At 41.6% G+C, this 21,592-nt stretch overlaps 1 protein-coding gene across 4 annotated transcripts; it reads right to left on the reverse strand.

The window, feature by feature from the left end:
* Window positions 1-1,150: 1,150 nt before the first annotated feature.
* SERBP1 (SERPINE1 mRNA binding protein 1) lies at window positions 1,151-20,192 on the reverse strand. 4 transcript variants are annotated; one of them, XM_062191513.1, is made up of 8 exons: window positions 19,771-20,192; window positions 16,185-16,335; window positions 15,280-15,420; window positions 15,079-15,150; window positions 14,429-14,548; window positions 8,462-8,639; window positions 4,746-4,919; window positions 1,151-2,157 (listed from the first exon to the last, which is right to left on the reverse strand). In XM_062191513.1, the coding sequence occupies exons 1-8, from the start codon at window positions 20,081-20,083 to the stop codon at window positions 2,101-2,103; spliced, it is 1,206 nt and encodes a 401-aa protein (XP_062047497.1). In that variant the 5' UTR covers window positions 20,084-20,192; the 3' UTR covers window positions 1,151-2,100. The 4 variants fall into 4 exon arrangements, with proteins under 4 accessions (XP_062047497.1, XP_062047496.1, XP_062047499.1 ...); XM_062191512.1 differs by having other exon boundaries at window positions 15,079-15,168; XM_062191515.1 differs by having other exon boundaries at window positions 14,429-14,503; window positions 19,771-20,191.
* Between the last annotated feature and the right edge of the window lie 1,400 nt (window positions 20,193-21,592).

The raw sequence follows: 21,592 nt of genomic DNA on the forward strand, positions 1-21,592 counted from the left end.
GATTGCTTTTATGCTTTTAAGTGAGCATGAAAATAAATCTTTATTTCATTTTTACCCACCAATAAGAGAAAGTTAGGTTCACAGTTTTAGCTCTTGACAAAGTGAACTAGGAGGCAAACTTACACCCATCAGATACAACTAATGGACCAATTTTTTCAAGCTTAGGCTGTCCTGAAAGCTTGCAACATACCAGATATTGCTGTGTTTTCTCTAGTAACAATGCCTGACAGGTTTTACTAGCAGGTGTTTTCTAAAATCAGGTTGTTGCAATCAAGGTTTATAAACATGTTACATGTTTGGAAATGATTTAGATACTTCCAAGTCTAAACACACTGATTTAGGAGTGCATATGCTGCAATCTCAAGAGGGGTCAATACTTGCTCTGGGTAGCAGGTATATTTGTAAATATAAAATTATATTTGACATTAGCACCAGTGCAGAACGTGCTCAACATCATAAGATCCAAAACACCAGCACAAATTTATCCATCATTAAAAAACAGTTACCTCCATCCTAGGATGTCAGACTCCTAGGTAACTAACTAGACTCAAATTCGAATGCATACTCTTGTACTGTACAATTTCTTTCAGAATATGTGAGAACCAATCAGCTGAATTGCAGGCATGTTTAAATTTCCAACAGTTTAAAAACTGAATATTATCATTCAGAAGTAGAAAACTACTGAAAATTGAGTGCCAAAATTTAACACCTAAATGTGGCAGAAAATTTAAAAATCCTAGAAAACCTGTTTATTCACCAGTCTATCCACATTTTAGTAAGTGATACTCCCATTCTAGGAATCCATTACTTACCTAATTTCCAAATGGAAGAGGGAAAGTTAATTATCACTTTTTATGGAACATTCATCTATAAAATGAAGACCAATTAATAGCAATATAGGAAATTTGGAAAAAAGGATTTTTGGTTTATATTTTATGAATGGTGCTGCTGTTTCAACCTTATAAAGTAAAGCTGTCTGCATTCCAAATTCCAAAAATTAAAATATCCCCCTACCCCCAATCTTACTATAGTAGTCAGTGCCCTTTGGTTTCTTCAGAACAAGGGAAGATTTAAGGGTTGTTGATTGTGAATGTACCATTTTGATCTGGAGAACTTTCACACACACAAATCATACCAAGTGGCCAGACACTTATTTTACAAAACAGTTTAAATATTATGCATTAGCCAGGTCAACTTATTCCACCCACCCTGGTGAGGGGAGGAAAGAGCCCACTCCCATAGAACTACTTCACTTGACAGGCTGTTTCTAGCAGTAATAAGTATCTTAAACAACTATCACAAATAAAGTGTCTAGTTTGGCTCTTCAAACGGGAAAGTCACACATTTTAGAAGTAAATATAGTTTAAATTGTGAATTGGGTATAATTTAAACCTAATGAACCATGCAGGAGGCAAGGGTTAATAAACCAATGTGCTTTGAATTTGTTCAAGTACTGGTATTTCTGTATATAAAGATATAGCATATATAACAGCTATCATGAGAAGTGAAAAAAGATTTTTCCCCAAAAAAAATGAGAATATTAAAACTAAGTTAAAATACAATAAAGTAGTTAGTATTCCACACAGCATAAAATTCGACAAATCAAAGTTTACATGTCCCAGTTGACCATGTGTGAAAATGCAAAGCAGGTATTAAAACCAATATTATGTCCAATATTTAAAACCAGTTTGTAATTGGGGGAACATCTAAATCCTTAATTAAAAAACACAAATGAAGTGAAAGCTTTAAACTGGTACACACTGTTCACACCTATATTTCAAGTTTGGAAATGCATATTTGCAAGCAGCATTACAAAAGTATTCATGAAGAATGCATAATCTCTGAAAATTATGAAAACATCCCTGCTACCAATACATTTCTAAATACAAAACTGACTACCATATTTGTTACTTCTGTGTAGCGAGAGAAGTTCATTTTCAAAACAGATAAAATTCAGTCTTTAGGTGTGAATGGTATGAATGACAGTCTTTTTTTTTTGTTTGTTTTTTAAATTTCTTAGTCGTTTGGGATCCTTAATAAGCATGCAAAAGCTTTGAACAGGAGGGTCCACCAAGGAACCAAGGTTGTCATGGCATCCAGTTAAGCCAGAGCTGGAAATGCCTCTGGGTCATCCACATCAGGAGCAGACGCACTTGACTGAAAAAGAAAAGTAAACTGTATTAACCACAAATTCTCAGATATTGAAAATACACTGCCAGTGCCTATGTTTAAATACAAAACTCTAAATTCTCTGGTAACAAGCACAAGCTGTCTTAGGTTTGCTAATAAATCACTCATGGAGATTTACATGGGACATGTATGCTTTAAGAACAGCATCCACGTGAAAGCATGCTGGGGCTGGCACTGTGGTGTAGCAGGCTAAGCCCCCGCCTACAGTGCCAGCATCCCATATGGGCACTGGTTTGAGACCCAGCTGCTCTACTTTCGATCCGGCTCTCTGCTGTGGCCTGGAAAAGCAGTGGAAGATGGCCCAAGTCCTTGGGCCCCTGCACCCACGTGGGAGACCCAGAGGAAGTTCCTGGCTCCTGGCTTCAAGATCGGTGCAGTTCTGGCCGTTGGAGCCAACTAGGGAGAGAACTAGTGGATAGATGACCTCCCTCCCTCTCTCTCTGCCTCTCCTTCTCTCTATAACTCTTTCAAATAATATTTAAAAGAAAAAAAAAGGCACGCTAAGAAACCAACTAACAATAATTTAGGCAGCATTCACAATGCTAGAAAGGGATCCAATTACTGTTTACAGCCTAAAATACAAAATTGAAAAGAAGTGTATTGAAAAGGACCACATACAAATCACTAACATTGAAAAAAAAAAACTGACGTCAAAGGAAGAACAAAATAACACTACATTGTTAATAATGACCATTAAATCTAACATTTAAGTCAGCACCATAATCAAATACAGTTAAGACTCAATCAAGCATATGGGTCTCCAAATTTATCAGATATTGAGAATTCAAGATCTTACAAGTTATTTCCAAGCTAAATCCTAAGAAAAAAATTACTCAAAAGTTACCTTTAATACTTTAGCTTAATAACACATTGTCACTGAAAGCACAGACCTTGGCAGACAGATCTGAGTTCAACGCTGTGAGTTACTTGGGCATCTACCAAAGTACTTCATGAAGAACTTATCTTTAAATGCTTGAAATAAATATATTTATAGAGGCAGGCGCCGCGGCTCACTAGGCTAATCCTCCGCCTGCAGCGCCAGCACACTGGGTTCTAGTCCTGGTCAGGGCGCCGGATTCTGTCCCGGTTGCCCCTCTTCCAGGCCAGCTCTCTGCTGTGGCCAGGGAGTGCAGTGGAGGATGGCCCAAGTGCTTGGGCCCTGCACCCCATGGGAGACCAGGAGAAGCACCTGGCTCCTGCCATCGGATCAGTGCGGTGCACCGGCCACAGCGAGCCAACCGCGGCGGCCATTGGAGGGTGAACCAACGGCAAAGGAAGACCTTTCTCTCTGTCTCTCTCTCTCACTGTCCACTCTGCCTGTCAAAAAAAATTAATTAATAAATAAATAAATATATATATTTATAGGGCCGGCACAATGGCGCAATAGGTTTATCCTCTGCCTGCGGTGCCGGCATCCCATATGGGTACCGGTTCGAGTCCTGGCTGCTCCTCTTCCAATCCAACCCTCTGCTGTGGCCTGGGAAAGCAGAAGATGGCCCAAATGATTGGGCCCCTGCACCCGCATGGGAGACTAGGAAGAAGCTCCTGGCTTCAGATAGGCACCAATCCAGCCACTGCGGCCATTTGGGGAGTGAACCAACGGACGAAGACCTTTCTCTCTCTCTCTCACTGTCTAACTCTACCTCTCAAATAAATAAATAAAATCTTGAAAAAATATATATATTTACCCTGACTGGACATTACACAATGCATACATGTAACAAAACACCACACAGGATCCCATAAATTTATACAATTTTTATGTCGGTTAAAAAATTTTTAATAAAAAATATACTGCTTTGAGCCACACACTGCAAAAGGCATTGGAAATATTACATTAAGTAAGGACAAAAGCAAAATCCCAGCTCGGACAGAAAAATCTAGTGAGGAATCAAGAACAAGAGCCAGCGCTGTGGCGCAGCAGGTTAAAGCCCCGGCTTACAGCGCCAGCATCCCATATGGGCACAGGTTTGCATCCTGGATCTCTGCTATGGCCTGGGAAATCAGTGGAGGATGGCTCAACTCCTTGGGCCCCTACACCTCGTGGGAAACATGGAGGAGGCTCCTGGCTTCGGATCAGCTCAGCTCTGGCCGTTTCGGTAATTTGGGGAGTGAACCAGCGGAATGAAAGACCTCTCTCTCTCTCTGCCTTTCCTTCTCTGTGTAGCTCTTCCAAATAAATAAAAATAATTCTTTAAAAAATAAAATCAACAAGACCAATAATCATGTGTCACAAAAGTAATTATACAAAGGACACACGGTTATGTTAAGCCGAGACATAAAAACAGTAAATAATGATCAAAGTAATAGATTGGTATTTCAGGAAGAACCTCGCGAAAGCCAAGTTAACGTGATTCCCTGTATCTGAATCTCCTCTTCTGTAAAATGATCATTTAAGTGCTTTAAACAAAAACTAGAGTTTATAATCTAAACGCTAGTTTCTAGAGGGCATGGTTACCTTTTCTACCTTTTACACTCTCAAAAGAAATCAGCCAGTGATTTACCAGAAAAGGTCTCTAAATTACATAAAAAGGAAAAATTAGTCTTAAAATTACCTTGTCAGTCCTGCTGCCACGGTTCGGACGTCCACCACGCCCACGTCCACCTCGCCCTCCCCTGCCACCACGTCCTGGGCGGCCTAGGTCTCCAAAATTGATCTCCAGCTGAGACGTTATATCATTTGCTGGCTTCCGGAAATGATGGTCCATAACAGAGTCTTCAGCGTGAGCCTAAAACGTTAAGTGAAGGCCACTGAGTAATTAATAGGGAACTTTAATTAATAGATGAACTTTCTCCTAAAAATAAATTTAAAAATCCAAACTGAACTTTGTGGGAAAAAAATAAATCAACATCTCTATAAGTAATTGGTAAGCTTTGGGCTCAGCTAAAGTGACCCTGGAGGAAGAATTCCTCCCTTCACTTTCTCTCTCAAATTTCTCTAACCTTAAATTCCAAGTGTTATCAGCAGTCCTTAATTAAAAACAATCACAATTAACCCAAATTGGCTGGTCTCCATCCCACACCTACATTGTCACCTTCAGCAGGGAAGCCTGGATGAACATTATAAATATGCTCTTCATATCAGGATTCCTGATGTTTACTCCTTGATGCAGACCTCTGGATCTAGGACACAGGGTTTCTACTAATGATAATCTCTTTCAAAGTTATAAAGAAAGTCTCGTTTTACATTCTGCCAATTATGACTTGGGAAAATACATTATTATGTATAGATTCCTCAGGTTGTGTAAAAATACACCAGGGTGAGCATCTCTTTATTTAAAAAAAAAAAAAAAAAATCAAAATCTGGACCCAGCACTGCAGCCCAGCAGATAAAATTGCCATCTGCAACTCCAGCATCCCATATGGGCACTGGTTTGTGTCCTGGCTGCTCTACTTGTTCAGCTCCCTGCTAACCCATGCAGGAAAGCAGCAGCAGAGGGTCCAAGATGGACCCCTGCCACATAGTGGGAGACCCCAATGAAGCTCTTAGGTCCTGGCTTCACCATGGCCCTCCCTTGGCCACTGTAGCCATCTGGGGAGTTGACTCAGCGGATGGCAAATCTTTGACTCTCCCTGTTTCTGTAACTCTTTCACAGTTAAAAAAAATTTTTTTTTTTTAAAATAGGGGACAGCACTGTGGCATAGCAGATAAAGCCACCGCCTGCAGTGCCAGCTTCTCACATGGGCACTGGTTCGAATCCCGGTTGCTCCACTTCCAATCTGGTGCTCTGCTATGGCCTGAGAAAGCGGAAGATAGTCTAAGTCCTTGGGCCCCTGCACCTGCATGAGGAAACCTGGAAGAAGCTCCTGGCTTTGGATGGACCCGGCTCTAGCCATTGCAGCCATCTGGGGAGTGAACCAGTGGATGGAAGACACCTCTGTGTGTTTGTGTGTGTCTTTTTTTTCCCTCTCTGCCCCGCCTCTCTTTAACTCTACCTTTCAAATAATAAATCTTAAAAAACAAAAAACAGAAAGGTGATAGATTCTAATATTAAGTTTAAAGGAACTAAGAAACAAATGTATATTGTTGTCTATGTTTTAAATATTGGCTATTTCAAACAAATAATGCCAATTAACTATCAAACTTAGAACCTAGAAGCAAAAACAGCATACAATAACACCCTACTGAAATACCTAGAAGGTATTACTGCAGTAAGAGGAAGCCTGAAGGTTCAGAACACATCCCTAACATTTAAGGCTAGGATAGATTGGCAAATATTACTTTTAGAGCAGTTACTTTTGAGAGCATCTAGAGTATAACAAGTGAACAGAAGTTTGACCTCAGTCCTCCATTTCTGAAGCAGTTAAGGTTTTTCTTTCCCCTAAGTACTTCACGTTTATCATGAGAAACAAGATATTTCAGGGAACCAAAGTGTTAAACACAAAACTTGAAAATTTGATTACTCAAATGACAATGCCACATAGGCCAAATGTAAACAAGGATACATACCACAAAGCCACAAATTTTAAAGGCCCACGCATATAAGTGTTTTGAGAATGAAGATATCTTACTTTTCATTCAGAACCACATTTTCAAACATCTCTGATAAAAACTGCCTTGTATACTAGTCTCCACTGATCCACAGAGAATAGACTCTAAGACCTCCCTAGTGGCTGTCAGAAATCTTAGATAATACCAAGCCCTATACATAATACATGTTACTACACACAAGCTACTTAAGTGACTAATGGATAGGCAGTGCATACAGTGTGGATAGGCTGGCCAAAGGAATGATTCACACATTACGTGGGAGAAGGCAGGCCAGCATGAGATTTGATTAGGCTACTGATGATGGCATGCTATTTAAATTTATGTATTATAGTATTTCTGGTATTTTCCATATAGTATTTTCAGGCCTCAGTTGACTGTGGGTAACTGAAACTGCAGAAAGCAAAACCATGGATAAGAGGGGAACACTTTAGTTATTTTTGGGAAGCTCAATGTAAAATACAGAAGATAGGATATCAAGGTATAGAAACACACCACCAAGAGACTTTGGGGCACTAGGCGAGCATTATGGTGCAGTGAGTTAAACTGCTACTTGAGATGCTTACATCTCTGCCAGTTCAAATTCTAGCTATTCTGCTCCTCATCCAGCTTCCTGTTGATGTGCCTGGGAAGCAGAGAATGATGGCTCAAGTACTTGAATTCCTGCCACCCATGTGGGAAACCTGGATGGAATTCCTGGCTCCTGGCTTCAACCTTAGCTGTTGTGACCTTTTGAGAAATCAATCTGCTGATGGAAGACCTGTCTCTGCTTTTCAGATGATTCAATCAATAAATCTTAAGCTTAGAAAGAAAAAAAGCAAGACACTTCAGGGTATTAATGGAATTACCCAAATTACAACTAGAATTTTATGAGTATATGGTATTCATTCAGGGAAAGTCCAGTCAGAACCCCAAAGCCTAACAAAAAACTGTCTTAGAGGAGGCCAGGCAAATCTTACATAAATCTGTACAGTTCAAGTGAACAATTTCTCCAAGAACTTTCATGATTCCTCAACCAGAAATTGTTTTGTCTTACTCAGACACACTAACAACTTCATCTCCAAAGACTTAAGTAAGAAAAGGGCCTAGTGTTATAGTGTAGCAGGTATGGGCACAGGTTTGTGTCCCAGCTGCTCCACTTTACATTCAGCTCACTGCATATGTGCCTGGGAAAGCACTGGACAATGGCACAAGTGCTTGGGGCCCTGCCACCCACATAAGAGACCTGAAGGAAGCTACTGGTTCTGGCTTCAGCCTGGCCCAACCCTGGCTACTGCAGCCATCTGGGAGTGAACCAATGAATGGGAGACCTAAATCTGCCTTTCAAGTAAATAAAGCTTTTTTTTTTTTAAAAAAAAGAAAGTATTCTAATATTTCCAAGTTTATTCTAAAGCCATTCTTTAATTTAGAAAACTGAAAGAGGGCTGGCATTGTGGTGCAGGTTAATCTGCCACCTGTGACTCTGGCATCCCATATGGGCGCCCGTATCTGTGCCAGCTGCTCCACTTCTAATGCAGCTCTCTGCTATGGCCTGGGAAAGCAGTAGAGGATGGCCCACGTTTTGGGCCCCTGCACCCACGTGGGAGACCAGGAAGAAGCACCTGGCTCCTGGCTTCGGATCGTAAGTCTTAAAAACATTCACAGGAATTATGTCTGTTAATTCCATTTTCCATCAACTTTTTGAATTAACCCTATTATCCTTGGGAAACTTCATACAAAATTTATGCATACAATTCAAGTCACACCTGAATATTGTCAAACAGCACCAAACTTAAAGTTTACCTCTTCACTCTTTGATTTATGAAGAACAAATCCTTTCTTCCATTGCCCATCAGCACCTTCATTTGGTTTTCGGATATTAAATTCTACTTTTGCCCGGTCTTTATTCTGAATTGCCTTCCACTCATCCAAAGTCATCTCTTTTGGACCCTCTTCCTTTACCTCTTCCACTTCGTTTTCCCTGTGAAAAGATGTTTTAACTTTATACCTGGTAGAGGACTTGCATGATTTACATAAGTATTTCAAATTTATAGCTGTAAGAAGTTAACTTGACTGGTTGGTAATATTTATAGAAAAATTATCCAAGGATGGGAGTATCACAGTTTTTTCTATAGCTGTTAACAGAATCCAAGAATTCAGCAGTTGTTGATTATGAAGTATAGATAATTGAGGAATATGTAATTTTTTTCAAAACTCATCAGTAACATAACAATAATTGGCCTTACCAATCCTTTAATGTACATTTTTAAAAATCAAACTAATTTAAAAACTGTACCTGCTTATGTAATTAAAATCCTTGACCTGTTTCCTCCTGAAACACTTAGGTTTTCAGGATACTCACATAGGACTTAAGATATTTCATCCAGAATGCCTGGTGACCAACCAGATTTCATATTCTAAAATGTAAAATAAACTGTTCCTCTATCCTTTATTTCGGCAAGTAGCACTTAAGACAAACCAAAACAAAAATGGTATTTCTACAAATCCTACAAATAAATCTTCCAAGTTCTCAGAAAATGTCTATTATGAAAAAACCATGCATAGATTTCAATTTGTACATTAAAATAAGCTTCTCTTAAAGATTCATTTGAAAAGCAAGAGTTAGAGAAAGAAAGATTTCCCATCTGTCATCCATAACTCTCCAAATGGCCGCAATGGCCAGGGCTGGGCTAGGCTGAAGCCAGGAGCCTGTAACTCCATTTGGGTCTCCCATGTGGGTGGCAGGGGTCCAACCACTTGGGCCATCTTCCACCGCCTTCCCAGGCACACTAATAAGGAGCTGGATGGATAAATGAAGTGGGCAGTACATGAACCAGCACTCATATGGGATGCCAGCATCACAAGCAGTGGTTAACACACTGGGCCACAAATTATGTCGTAATCCCACTGTCCTTTCTGAAGTATCCTCACATACAAAATGGCAAGTTACCTTGTCTATGAACAGATTAACCAAACTGCCCACAAAAACACTGGCTTCAATTTTTAATAGCAAATTAACTATAAACAAATGTAATTCTCAAGGTAGCTAACTACTCAATATTAACTTTTACTCTATTTACAGAAACAATGCACAGGTCTGAGAATCCACTATTTTAGTCTCATTTCAATTTCCATCTTTCATCAAACAACTCATTTACTATTTTGGGAGCCCTGCTTCTTTCCAAACATAGCAGGTGATTTGGTTAGCCTTAGAAGTGCAAACAGCTCTCTCTTGACAAATTTTATATCAAAACTTCCTAGAGCAATGGGGTGGGTGTTGTGACGCAGGTTAAGTCACCGCTTAGGGAGCCCACATTCCATTTTGGAGTACTGGTTCAATTTCAAGCTAGTCTGCTTCCAACCTAGCTTCCTGGTAGTATATACTGGCAGAGCAGGTGACAGCTCAAGTACTTGATCCCCTTCCACTCACACAGGAGACCCAGATAGAGCTCAGGACCTCAAGCTTCAGCCTGGCCATTGCAGGCATTTGGAGAATGACCCAGTAGATGAAAGATCTCCCCCTGGCAAGTAAGGGGGACTGAAGAGAAAGAGAGGAAGGGAGGTTGGGAAGGAAAAAGAAATCTTCCTAGAGTAAGTTTAAACTGAACTGCCAAGATCTTGTACATCACCAAGCCCAACTGTCTCGGTTTACAGATGAGAAAACTAAGGATCTAAATACAGTCCTAGTAACCTATCAATTGTGACACAGCCATGAATAGAACTCAGCTTACCTTTTTATCACATCATGAAGCCATGACACCCACCTTTAAGAATTAAGGATTAAATGAGAACCAAATAGAAACTCTGGAAACTATAAGGTATTCAAAGTCAGCCAAAGCCACGCTTCTTAAGTGTAAACTTCCACATGCAACACACAATACAAAGTTGATTCTCCCCTACACTGGAATGAGACTGACGAGTTCATTATCTTTCAAACCAGCTATCCCCAATTTCAATCCTGGGTCCTGAACTAAGGATTTGCTTCCAATACCCTATCTATACTTGTAAACAGTTATAATCTTTGGAGACCACAATGAAAGCAATTCAAACTTAGGCAAATAAAGTGTTACATTTGGTACTGCTGGTGCCCAAAAATGCTTACATAGCATTCACTAACTCACCAATCACAACTGATCAGTTAGGTTTCCACACAAAATTAGGCTTCCATGAAGACTCATAAATGAATGTTACCAAGTGCAAAACAGCACCTCCTAGTAACAAATATTTGTATCTACTATCTGACAGTCAATCATTTTCCCATAGCCAAACAAACCCATGTAATGATTCTCCCTCCCACCATTTACAGTGGTTCACCCATTCTGCCTGGAGAACAGGAAAATTTTTAAAGAGCATCTGCTCCTTAGTTGATTTCAGTTTGTTCTGTAATTATCACTGCCCTACATAAAAACAGACACATACACTAATTAAGCAGGGAACCCAAATAAACCCATATATTTTTAGCTGATTTTTGATAAAAGCACCAAGACCATACTTCGTGCAGTAAAGAATGGACAGTCTCTTCCAAAAAATGGTGCTGGTAAATGAAGTTAGTACCATCTCTCACCGCACACAAAGATTAATTCAAAACAGATCAGACTTAAATGTAAGACCCAAAACTGCAAGTACTAGAAGAAAACAGGAAACATTTCAGAACAGTGATCTAGGAAAAAATACTTTGGATATGACCCGAAAAACAATGGCAAAAGCAAAAACTGAGAAATAGGATTACATCAAAATAAAAAGCTTATGGAAATCATCAACAGTGAAGAGATAACGTATAGAATGGGAGACATAAGAGTAAACTATCCATGACATGGCATTTACATCCAGAATACATAAAAAATTCAAACAGCAAAACAAAACACCGAATCATTAAAACCCAGGCAAATAATCTGACAAAAAAAATGCTTAACACTAACCATCAGGGAACTGTAAAACAAAACCACAATGAGACAACATCTCATCCCAGTCAGAATAGCTATCATCCAAAGACAAAAAATAACTGCGGGAGAGGATCCATAGAATGGGGGCTCTCACACATCATTGGTGGGAATTCAATTCCTACAGCTATTATGGAAACAACAATATGCAGGTTCATCATAAAACTTGAGATAGAACTCCATAGGGTTCAGCAATTCAAAAAGAAACAAAATCAGTATATTGAAGAGATAGCTGTACCCTCATGTTTTCTGCAACACTATTCACAACAGCCAAGTTACAGAATTATCTTAGGTGCCCATGAACAGGTGAATGGATGAAGAAAATGGATAAAGGGAATACTATTCAGCCTTAAAAAGGAAACCCTTCCTTTCATACACCAACAAAGATGGAGCTGGAAGACATGCTAAATGAAGTCAAGTCAGGCACAGAAAGACAAATATCCTTGTTAACACTTATATGTGAAAGCAACTGGAGAGTAGAATAGTGGTTTTCAGAGGCTAGGAAGAGAACTGAGAGGAAAGACAGAGAAAGGGTGTTTAACAGGTATAGGAGGGATAATTTCTAGTGTTCCTATAGTACAGTAGGGTTACTATGGTTGACAACAACCATGGGGCCGGCGCTGTGGCGTAGCAGGTAAAGCCGTCGCCTGTAGTCCCGGCATCTCATATGGACACCGGTTCGAGACCCGGCTGCTCCACTTCCCATCCAACTCTCTGCTATGGCCTGAGAAAGCAGTAAAAGATGGCCTAAGTACTTGGGCCCCTGCTCCCGTGTGGGAGACAGGAAGAAATTCCTGGCTCCTGGCTTCGGATCAGCACAGCTTCGGCCGTTGTGGCCAACTGGGGAGTGAACCAGCAGATGGAAGACCTCGTTCTCTCTCTCTGCCTCTCCCCTCTCTGTGTAACTCTTTCAAATAAATAAATATATCTTAAAAAAAAAAAAAAGACAATAACCATGTACTTAAAAATAGCTAGTAGAGAGGATTTTCTTCCAACCTAGCTCCCTGTTGGTGGCCCGGGAAAGCAGTGGAGGATGGCCCAGGTGTTTAGGCCCCTGCAACTGCATGGCTCTCAGCTCCTGACTTCAGATTGGCTCAGCTACAGCCATTACAGCCTTTTGGGGAGTGAACCAGCAGATGGAGGACTTCTTTGTCCTTCTCAGTCTGTAACTATGTCTCTCAAGTAAATGAATGAATATTTAAAAAAAAAAAAAAAAGCACCTCATACAGACATACTCTTGTTCTAACTAAAAACAAAAAGTTCAAAGCAAAATCAATGCCCTAAATAACCTGTAAATCCAAGACTTTAAACCATGACTTAACAAATAAGTAGCATATAACTTCCGCCTGGGCTGATTAAAACTACAAGGAACATTTATGCAATTTTTCAGCTTAAATCTCTTACCTTTGGAAAAATAAAAACTTTAAATAAGGTATTCTACCTAACCCAGAAAAACAAAGCTAATGAACTAATAACACATTCTGATCTTTGGTTCCTCACACATTTTAAAACAAGATGGTGGGGCCAGTGCTGTGTCTCAGCAAGTTAAACCACCATCTGCAGCACTGGCATCCCATAAGGACACTCCAGCTCCCTGCTAATGTGCCTGGGAAAGCAATGGAAGATGATGGTCCAAGTGCTTGGGACCCTGCACCCATGTGGGAGACCCAAATGAAGCTCCTGGCTCCTGCCTAGCCCAGCCCTGGCTGTTATGGCCATTTTGGAAGGGAACTAGCAGATGGAAGATCTCTCCCTCCCTGTATCTCTGCCTTTCAAATAAATAAATAAATCTTTTTAAAAAAGTAATACTATGCTCCAAATTTTATACTGTTGGGGGAAAAAAAGAGATGAAACTAATTTCTAGTTTTAAACTCCATGCCCTCAGATCTCATGTAAACTACACTATGCCTATTGATTGGCTAGAAATACCTGTGTGCATTTTAAGCATAACATCACCTGCCAAGTTAGGGCATGTGTGAGACCAAAGAACAAGTAATTTTTTTAAATTACTGAATAAAAAGGATAATACCTTTAAAAAATAAACTGTCTTACAGTCTTACAATTTGCCTTTTTTTTTTCTTTTTATTTGACAGGTAGAGTCATAGACAGTGAGACAGATAAAGTTCTTCCCTCCGCTGGTTCACCCCCCAAATGGCCGCCACAGCCGGCGCTGCACCGATCCGAAGCCAGAAGCCAGGTGCCTCCTCCTGGTCTCCCATGCAGGTGCAGGCGCCCAAGCACTTGGGCCATCCTCCACTGCCCTCCCGGGCCACAGCAGAGAGCTGGACTGGAAGAGGAGCAACCAGGGCTAGAACCCAGCATCCATATGGGATGTTGGCACCGCAGGCGGAGGATTAACCAAGTGAGCCACAGTGCCGGCCCTACAATTTGCCATTGTAAAATGTCAAAAAAATTCTATGAGATACAAATTTGATATTCTCTAACATTTTAGAAACTTCCAACACTATTTTCCTGTTCCTACCTATGATATCTGAGAACAAGACAGTTACCAAATAAGGGAATCAGGTCAAATGCATGGCACCTTACTCCAGAAGGGCTAACAGGTTTTACTAAACTTTGTATATTCTTGACTTTTAAAGATATATGACAACGGTAAAATGACCAAACAGAAATAGTCACATTAGAATTTTCATTTTCCAAACCATTAATGACAAATGTATACATGTGTGAAGCAACCTTCTAAACAGTACTTGAAGAATAAGTCCCTTGTCAAAAATGCATCAAATAACATGAAGTCAATGACATCTTACTGGTAAAAACCCACACTGTGTTCACTGCTGAAGCATCACTGCTACATCACACCACTTACTTATTTTCAGTGTCTGCCACTGGATGTTCTTCACCTTCAGGTGTTTCCTCAGTCACATTTGATTGATCCAAGTCACTGCAATTATAAGATATTTGTTTCTGAATGTATTTTGGGGACTCTCTAAGGAAAGAAAAGAAAAAGAAAAGCATCTAGGTCCATTTACGTGTAGCCAAAGAGTTCTTCATAACAATTAAAAACTTTATAATCGTTTGTCTTTTCCTACTAAATTTATTCCCCAGTAGAGCTCTAAGAAAACAAAATCAACTACTGGTGTTTCACAGGCTTATTAACAAGTTAACAAGAACCAGAATGTAAGCAGCTAGAAAAGTGACTATTAAAGACACAAAGGAAATCATTAGAATCCTCAAGTAACTTCAATGTAAAATATCAAGAAAAAGCTTTATATTCACATGAAAAAAAAATTAGTAACATATACAAGTATACAGAAGTATAGAATAATTGCTCATTTGATATACTGTATCCCAAATCTATCCCATAAGGCATTGTCTTTTAAGACACTATCTCTGAAATAAGAACATCCATTCTTGTTCCAGGAACAAAATTTAATAAATGTATAGGTAAGACTCTAGATTAGTTTAGGATCCATTTTATTAAAAAAATTTTATTAAAAAAAAAATCGGAATACCAACGTTAATTCATCTTTGACAGTTCCCCAGTTGTGAGATCCGCTACCTCCACGTTTGTCCTCGTGCTTCAGACCACTGTAATGTGAAAAAGAACTAACAAAACTGAGTTAACATAATACTCTTTAGTTCTAGAAATTCAAATTTTGTTTATTAAATAAATGCATTAAAATATAAACATAAAATAAAAACCAATATAAGACTTACGATCTATCACTTCCACTATGCCTGTCAAATTCACGTTTGCCACGAGAATCAAATCCATCTCCTCGGCCCATTCCACGTCCACGGCCTCCTCGACCTCTTCCAAGACCACCACGGCCTCGGATAGGTCGGTCAATTATAGGCCTACAATATAAAATTTAAAAATTTAGATTTCCATGGTTTCCAAAAAAAAAGAGTAAGAGAAATCTATTCAAGCACTCAAAAACACATTTACTGGCTCATAACTCAACAGTTAAAGACATGCTTTAGAAAATTCTAGTCTATTTCTAAACACATAAAGGAAATCAGAACCAGGAAGCTCCCATTCCCAGAAGAAAACTGTTTTTGGAATCCTCACAGGGGTACGGAACCTTTCTTTCTGCCAAGGGCCTTTTGGATGTTTATAACGTCACTCTCAGGTCATACAAAATTATCAACTTAAAAAAATTAGCCTGCAAAAGTTCTTGAATTTCAAGTCCCACTTGCAGTTGCCTTGGCAGGACCAAACCGAATAATTTCTTACACTTCACACAGCCCAAAAGTTGGCCATTCCCGACTCCTGCTCCAAAGCATTACTACTAGTGCATAACTACTAGTTTTCACTATTAGTCACTGATTATAATCAAGTAACACTATTATTCTCCAATACATTTAAAAACTAAACTAAGCACATCTAACCTACAGAATGAATAACCTTTTTTACTATTTAAAGAGCATTTTTCTTTTAAGTCAAAATCTGGTGTTATCCAAAGGTCTGAGGATAACAGTATACTCAGATACCTCAGAAACTGGTAAATGCGATCGGCCTCTCTGCTACCTGGCAATGATGCCCGAGTGACAGCTTTGTGTTAATACAGGACTAAGCACTGACAAAGCATGAAGACTTTTTCTAAAAAAAGAAATCTTACCTATCAACTGAAAACTCGCCTCCTTCACCCTTTTCTTCTAGTGGCTTTTCAAATCTTCTTTCACGAGGTGGCCGCCTTTCGGGTCTTCTCTCGGTTATTTTCCCTTCACCTTGAAGTTGTTGATCAGGTCTTCTCCCAACTCGTCTTATTCCTAGAACATTAGATAACCTGTGTAAGCAAATTATCTCTGCAATACAAAAAGTTTAGTCCTAGGCTATCCAAAAACCATGGTGCTACTTTTTCAGTCCACTAACTAGCATTTGCCATTGGAAAAAGCAAACACCCACCATTCCTAATGTGTAACAAAGTATTTTAGGGAAATTCTTAAAAACAAAGTTTGTTGTGAACTTCTATTTAGTTTGCCAAGTTATCTTCCCACATTAAAGCATTCTCTATAACTGTCTTGAAGTCATTTGAGCAGTCATTCCTCCTCACCTTTTAAGATGTCAGCCTACTGATAATTTAAAGAAACTGTAGACAAGAGATACATTTTGGCTTTAAAGTATCAAAGAAAATAATACCAACAGTCATTCATAAGTAACCAATTAAATCAACCAAAAAAAAAAGTCGTGCTATTTTAGTCTATATAATCTAAAAAAAAAAAAATTGAGTAAAAAGACCCATAATTCTATGAAATTACACACTGAAAGGAAAACAAATGGTATTTAATATTATTAAAAAACATCCACCATCTAAAATAGTTATTTAACCAGAAAACTACTATCTTCCATTAGGTAGCTGTAAATATCTAATACATGAAAACCATGCATACACATCTACATTAGACACCTAGCTAAAAAAAAATTGTCATGTAACCACTAGGAAAATAGCTTAGCTTTTTATCAATATGAATGAAGAAAGTCTGTTTTTAGGTTTACTCTAACAAGTATGTTTGTTTTCAAAAAATCTTTATAAAACCACATTTATACACAGAAGCAGTATTGTCAGAAACTGTGGAAGATATCTTAATTAGTTACTGATTTCCTACCCCCATACTGGTTTTTTTTCCTGTTAATGCCTTAAGCCCACAAAGGTAACCAACATGAATTATTGGCGACCTTAGGATAAATAGATTGATGGCTAAATTCATGACTGAAATTTCAGGTATGCTGAAATTACCAAACCACAATTTCTGACAAAGTCAAAAAGCAGTAAAGAAATTGGTTTTACAAAATCTGAAGTTATGTCTCTCGAGTTCTTTCTAAGAAAGTGGAACACAACCGGGGCATACCCAATCATTTAGCAGCCTGTGACCAAACAGTAAATTATCAATCTGGTTATTAAAATATTAAGGTTCATTCCCTGTAAACTCTCAGAATAGACCACAAATGTCAGACCTTACACTGAGGCACTTAAATAAATGTCATCAAAAGGCATAATGTATTGGGGTGGAGCTATAGAACCAATTCCCAGGCTATCCAAGCCAAATGCACCCAATTAACAACTTGCTTCCCCACCCAATACTGACTTGCAGGATCTAGAAACATTTAAATAGGCTCATCTAACGCGAAATAATTGGTATTTTTTAAAAAGCAAGTTTCTTCTGATACATTAATACATACCGGCAAGCCCACTAACTGCACTAGATTCCAGACTATTATTTAAAAAAAAAAAAAAAAAAAACTGGTCTACAACCTCAGTGACTTTGCTGAATCAATTCTCAAGTTCTTCCAACTACAAAATCAACATTGAACATGTAGCTAAAGTACATCTAGCACTGTGTCAGGACCGATTATTAATGGCACAGAACAAAACTGGAGTTAACAACTTGCCAGTAGTAAGAGGCAGGGACTTTGTTCACAGGCCTATCTATCCCTAATACATGGAACATGGATTGACAGGTTGTAGTCCCTTGTGTTTAATTACACTCCATTCATGCAACTTCAGGTTAGGAATGCTCTGAAATACCGACCTAAGGAAAATGTTGGTATCTAACACAAAATCGTTTCCTCAAGGAAACAATGTCTTACTGAACAGCAAACTCAGTCCTGGTTAAAAATTTCTAAAATAATTCTCTCAATTTGAAACTTACAAGGTTAATTTCCAGGTAAGACTTCATTTTCTAAATGGGCTTCATGCTCAAAGAACTATGGCATTTAAAAGCATGCTTCAAATTTTGAACATTCAAAAGAGTGAACACATCTACCTGGTACAGCATAGACTTTATGCTTTAGACTCACTTTTTTTCCATGAACTTTTCTTTGAATCACTATGATCAGGAGGGTAAACTCAAGCACTGTTTAAATAATCACACAAGGCAGTGGTAGTCAACAGAAACTAAGTGACGTACATATGCTTTCTAACACTCCAACTACGCTGCTGCAAACTTGTAATTTTAACACAAGAATTGCTTTATTCACCACACTGGTCCCAGCTTCTTCAGTCTGAGCCTCACAGCAGCTCTCAAAAAAAAAAAAAAAAAAACAAAGCCGATCACTGTAAATTATTTTGATTTGTTAAGTTAGTTGAATGCTACATGAATGTGTAAGAGAAATAGGTCCTTTCAGGAACACGTGGCAGTGAGGCGTAATTTCAACTACAGGAAGGCAATTTCAAAGAGATCGCACACTTTCTTACCCCCAATAGTTTTACTTTTTCATAGTCAGCCAGTAACGACTGAGGCTGCAAAAGTCAGGCCAACTCTGACAACACCCGGCGCCTGGAAAGCAGCTATTAGCCGCCAGTGCAATCCTGACCACGCTTCCCGCACACGTGGAGAATAAGCGGCAGACGGAGAATCTGCCGCGGCGAGCGCTCTGACAGCCTCTGCACTCCTTTCCGCCACGAGGCCCAGGCCCGGCCCCCCAAAACACTGAGCACGGGGAGTCGGGAGAAAGGACCGCGGCCCAAGGACGAGCCTCAGGGCTTCCTGCCACAACCACAGTCTCCTAACAGAATTCCCGCTTCTGCTTAACCGCATGCGGCCAAATTCCTCTTCTGCACATCTTATCTCACTCCAGCAAGTTATACACCAAGATCCTGGTTGTGGAGGGGTGGGGGGCCATAAAGCCCAGGTGGCTCCCCCCACACAGCGGCTTACGCCACACAGCCTCCGGCTCAGGCACAGCTCAGGAGTAAGCTCCGACCCCCGGCTCTTCGCTGGGGTGGCCTGCGCCATCGTGGGACAAGATGGCAGGGCAGGAGCCTAAACCAGACCCGAGCACCTGAGAGGTGCACGCGCAGGCGGCTCCGCATCTCCTAAGTGCCGAGCGCTTCGGCAAGTGGCCCGCCGCGCCGCGCCGCACCTCGGTCCACGCGCTCGCCCGCCAAGGACCCGGGCGGGAAGGCAGCAGCCTCCCTGGACCCCAAGCCGGCTCGAGCCGCAGCGGCTCATCGCCCGACCTCGCTCCTCCGCACAGAGCCCAGGGCGGGAAGGAGGTGGCTCCGGGAACCGTGCAGGCGGTGGCTTCAACTTGAGGCTACCAAGCTCCCAGCACCTGCGCAGAGCCTGGCTTTTAGTCGCGCGGGGAAATCGGCGGCAAATTCTCCCGCGGACCCTTGGTGCTTTGAAGCAAGTGGCAGCCCCAAGTCCCTTCGCTCCTTCCCTCCATCCCGGGGCTCCTGCACCTCCGCACCCCAGCTTTACCTTCTTTCTTGAGCGCCACGGGCGGCTGCGTCTCCTCTTTCTTGTCAACCACGCCAACGTTGGGAGGCAGCGGGTTTTTGCGGTCTTTCTGGGACTCTTTACGCAGCTGCTTGCCTGCCGCGTTGGAGTTGGTTTGGGCCGCGGCCTGAGCTGCGCTCTTGGCCCCGGGGCCCCCAACGCCGCCCCCGCCGGCTTCTTTTTTCTTGTTCTCTGCTGCCTTCAGCACCTCGAAGGGGTCCGATTCGTCGTCAAATAACTGGTCGAATCGGTTGGTGACCACGCAGCCGAAGCCTTCCTGTAGGTGCCCAGGCATGATGGTGGCTCGGCGGCGCGTTCCTCCACGGATTGCAGCGGGCCGCGCCGAGCCAAGAGCGCCTGCTTCAGCTCTTCCCACAAGATGGCCGGGCCGAGAGAGGGGGGCCGTCTTCTCTTCCGGCGCCAGGCACACATCCGGGAGCGCTCAGCGCCGCATGGCACCATGGGGAATGTAGGCCAGAGCTGCTTCTCCTTAGCGGGCTCCCCGCGCTGGGACTACAATCCCGAGAATGCCTCTGGCCTCAACTCTTCGCGCGCGCCCAGGAGGCGGGACCCCACGGAGGAGCGAAGCGTGCGAGCCGAAGGAGGGGAAGCGTGGTGGTGGGCGGAGTCCGGCCACCTGCTCTTGCCACCCTTCCACTCTGTCTTCGGCTGCCCTGAAAACCGGGAAACGTGACGGCGAATCTCGTTCGCGAAAGTGCTCTCTTCTTTTGGTTTCGCCCACCCTTGCCTCCGGCCAGGGCTAACTTTCCCCCTCGTCTCTGGGAGGGTCAAGGTGACTCCCAGATCTTACAACCGGAGACTCAAAACTTCCGGCGGGGAGCTGTTGCGGAGCTGCCCGCCGGCCTCGGGGAGGCTGGACTGGTCTGTCCCCTACTCCCTAGGTGCCCGGGTTGCTGGGGTCGCCCTCCTCCTCCTTCCCTTGGTGAATCGGGGCTCTTGCACTGAATGTGAGGCAGAGCACGTTTCCTCTCGCGGGGACATAAACTCGGTGGCAGAACTAACCCAAAAGACACGTTGGGCTGTCACATGAGCGTGTTACGCGCCTTTCTTGGGCGAGAAATGCCTGTGGCGCTTTTAAGAGGGATTGGCTGCTGATAGTGCAGCGCCAGACACTGGGCGAGCCTCCAACCAGCTCTGTTGTAGGAACAGCTTTTCGAATCGGTCCAATTGTCCAGTGGTATCCGGCGAGCCAAGGTTGGGGTGACGGTGGTGGCGCTCGAATGTGCCCGAGAATGACCGTTTCCGGGCATCCTGAGCATTTGTGGGAGGAAAATTCGTCAGCCGATTAGTAATGAATGGCGAATATCAAGCTCCAAGAAGGAGATACATTGTCAGTGTATTTGCAAGCGCATTTGGAAACACTGTTTATCATGACTTTTAAACTCTAGACAGAATAGAAAATGCATCTCTCGGTGGCAGGTGCTATGAGTAACCTTAATATCAATACCATCTTGTTGGGTAAGTAGTTTCTGCCTGTCCACAGATGATGAAATCATTGCAGAGGTGAAATGACTTACCAAGTTCACACCTATGGAAGTGCTAGTGCCAGGCGTTAACCCAGTCTCTTAACTCCACCGTGAGATGGTTGTCATCAGCTCTGATCCAGACTGACCCGATAGATGTCAATTAGTAAAGTGCTTCTATTTAAGAAGACTTACTCGTGGTTGGGTAACCGTCAGGGTACCTAACATGGCTGAATGTAGTCTTAATTTCTGAGCAGCGTTTAAGTGGATTCCTTCCCAGGGAAAAGAGGAGAGAGTGGTATAGGTATGTTGCAGCAAAC

The sequence above is a fragment of the Lepus europaeus genome, chromosome 5 (genome assembly GCF_033115175.1).
Source record: "Lepus europaeus isolate LE1 chromosome 5, mLepTim1.pri, whole genome shotgun sequence".
NCBI classification, from domain to species: domain Eukaryota; kingdom Metazoa; phylum Chordata; class Mammalia; order Lagomorpha; family Leporidae; genus Lepus; species Lepus europaeus.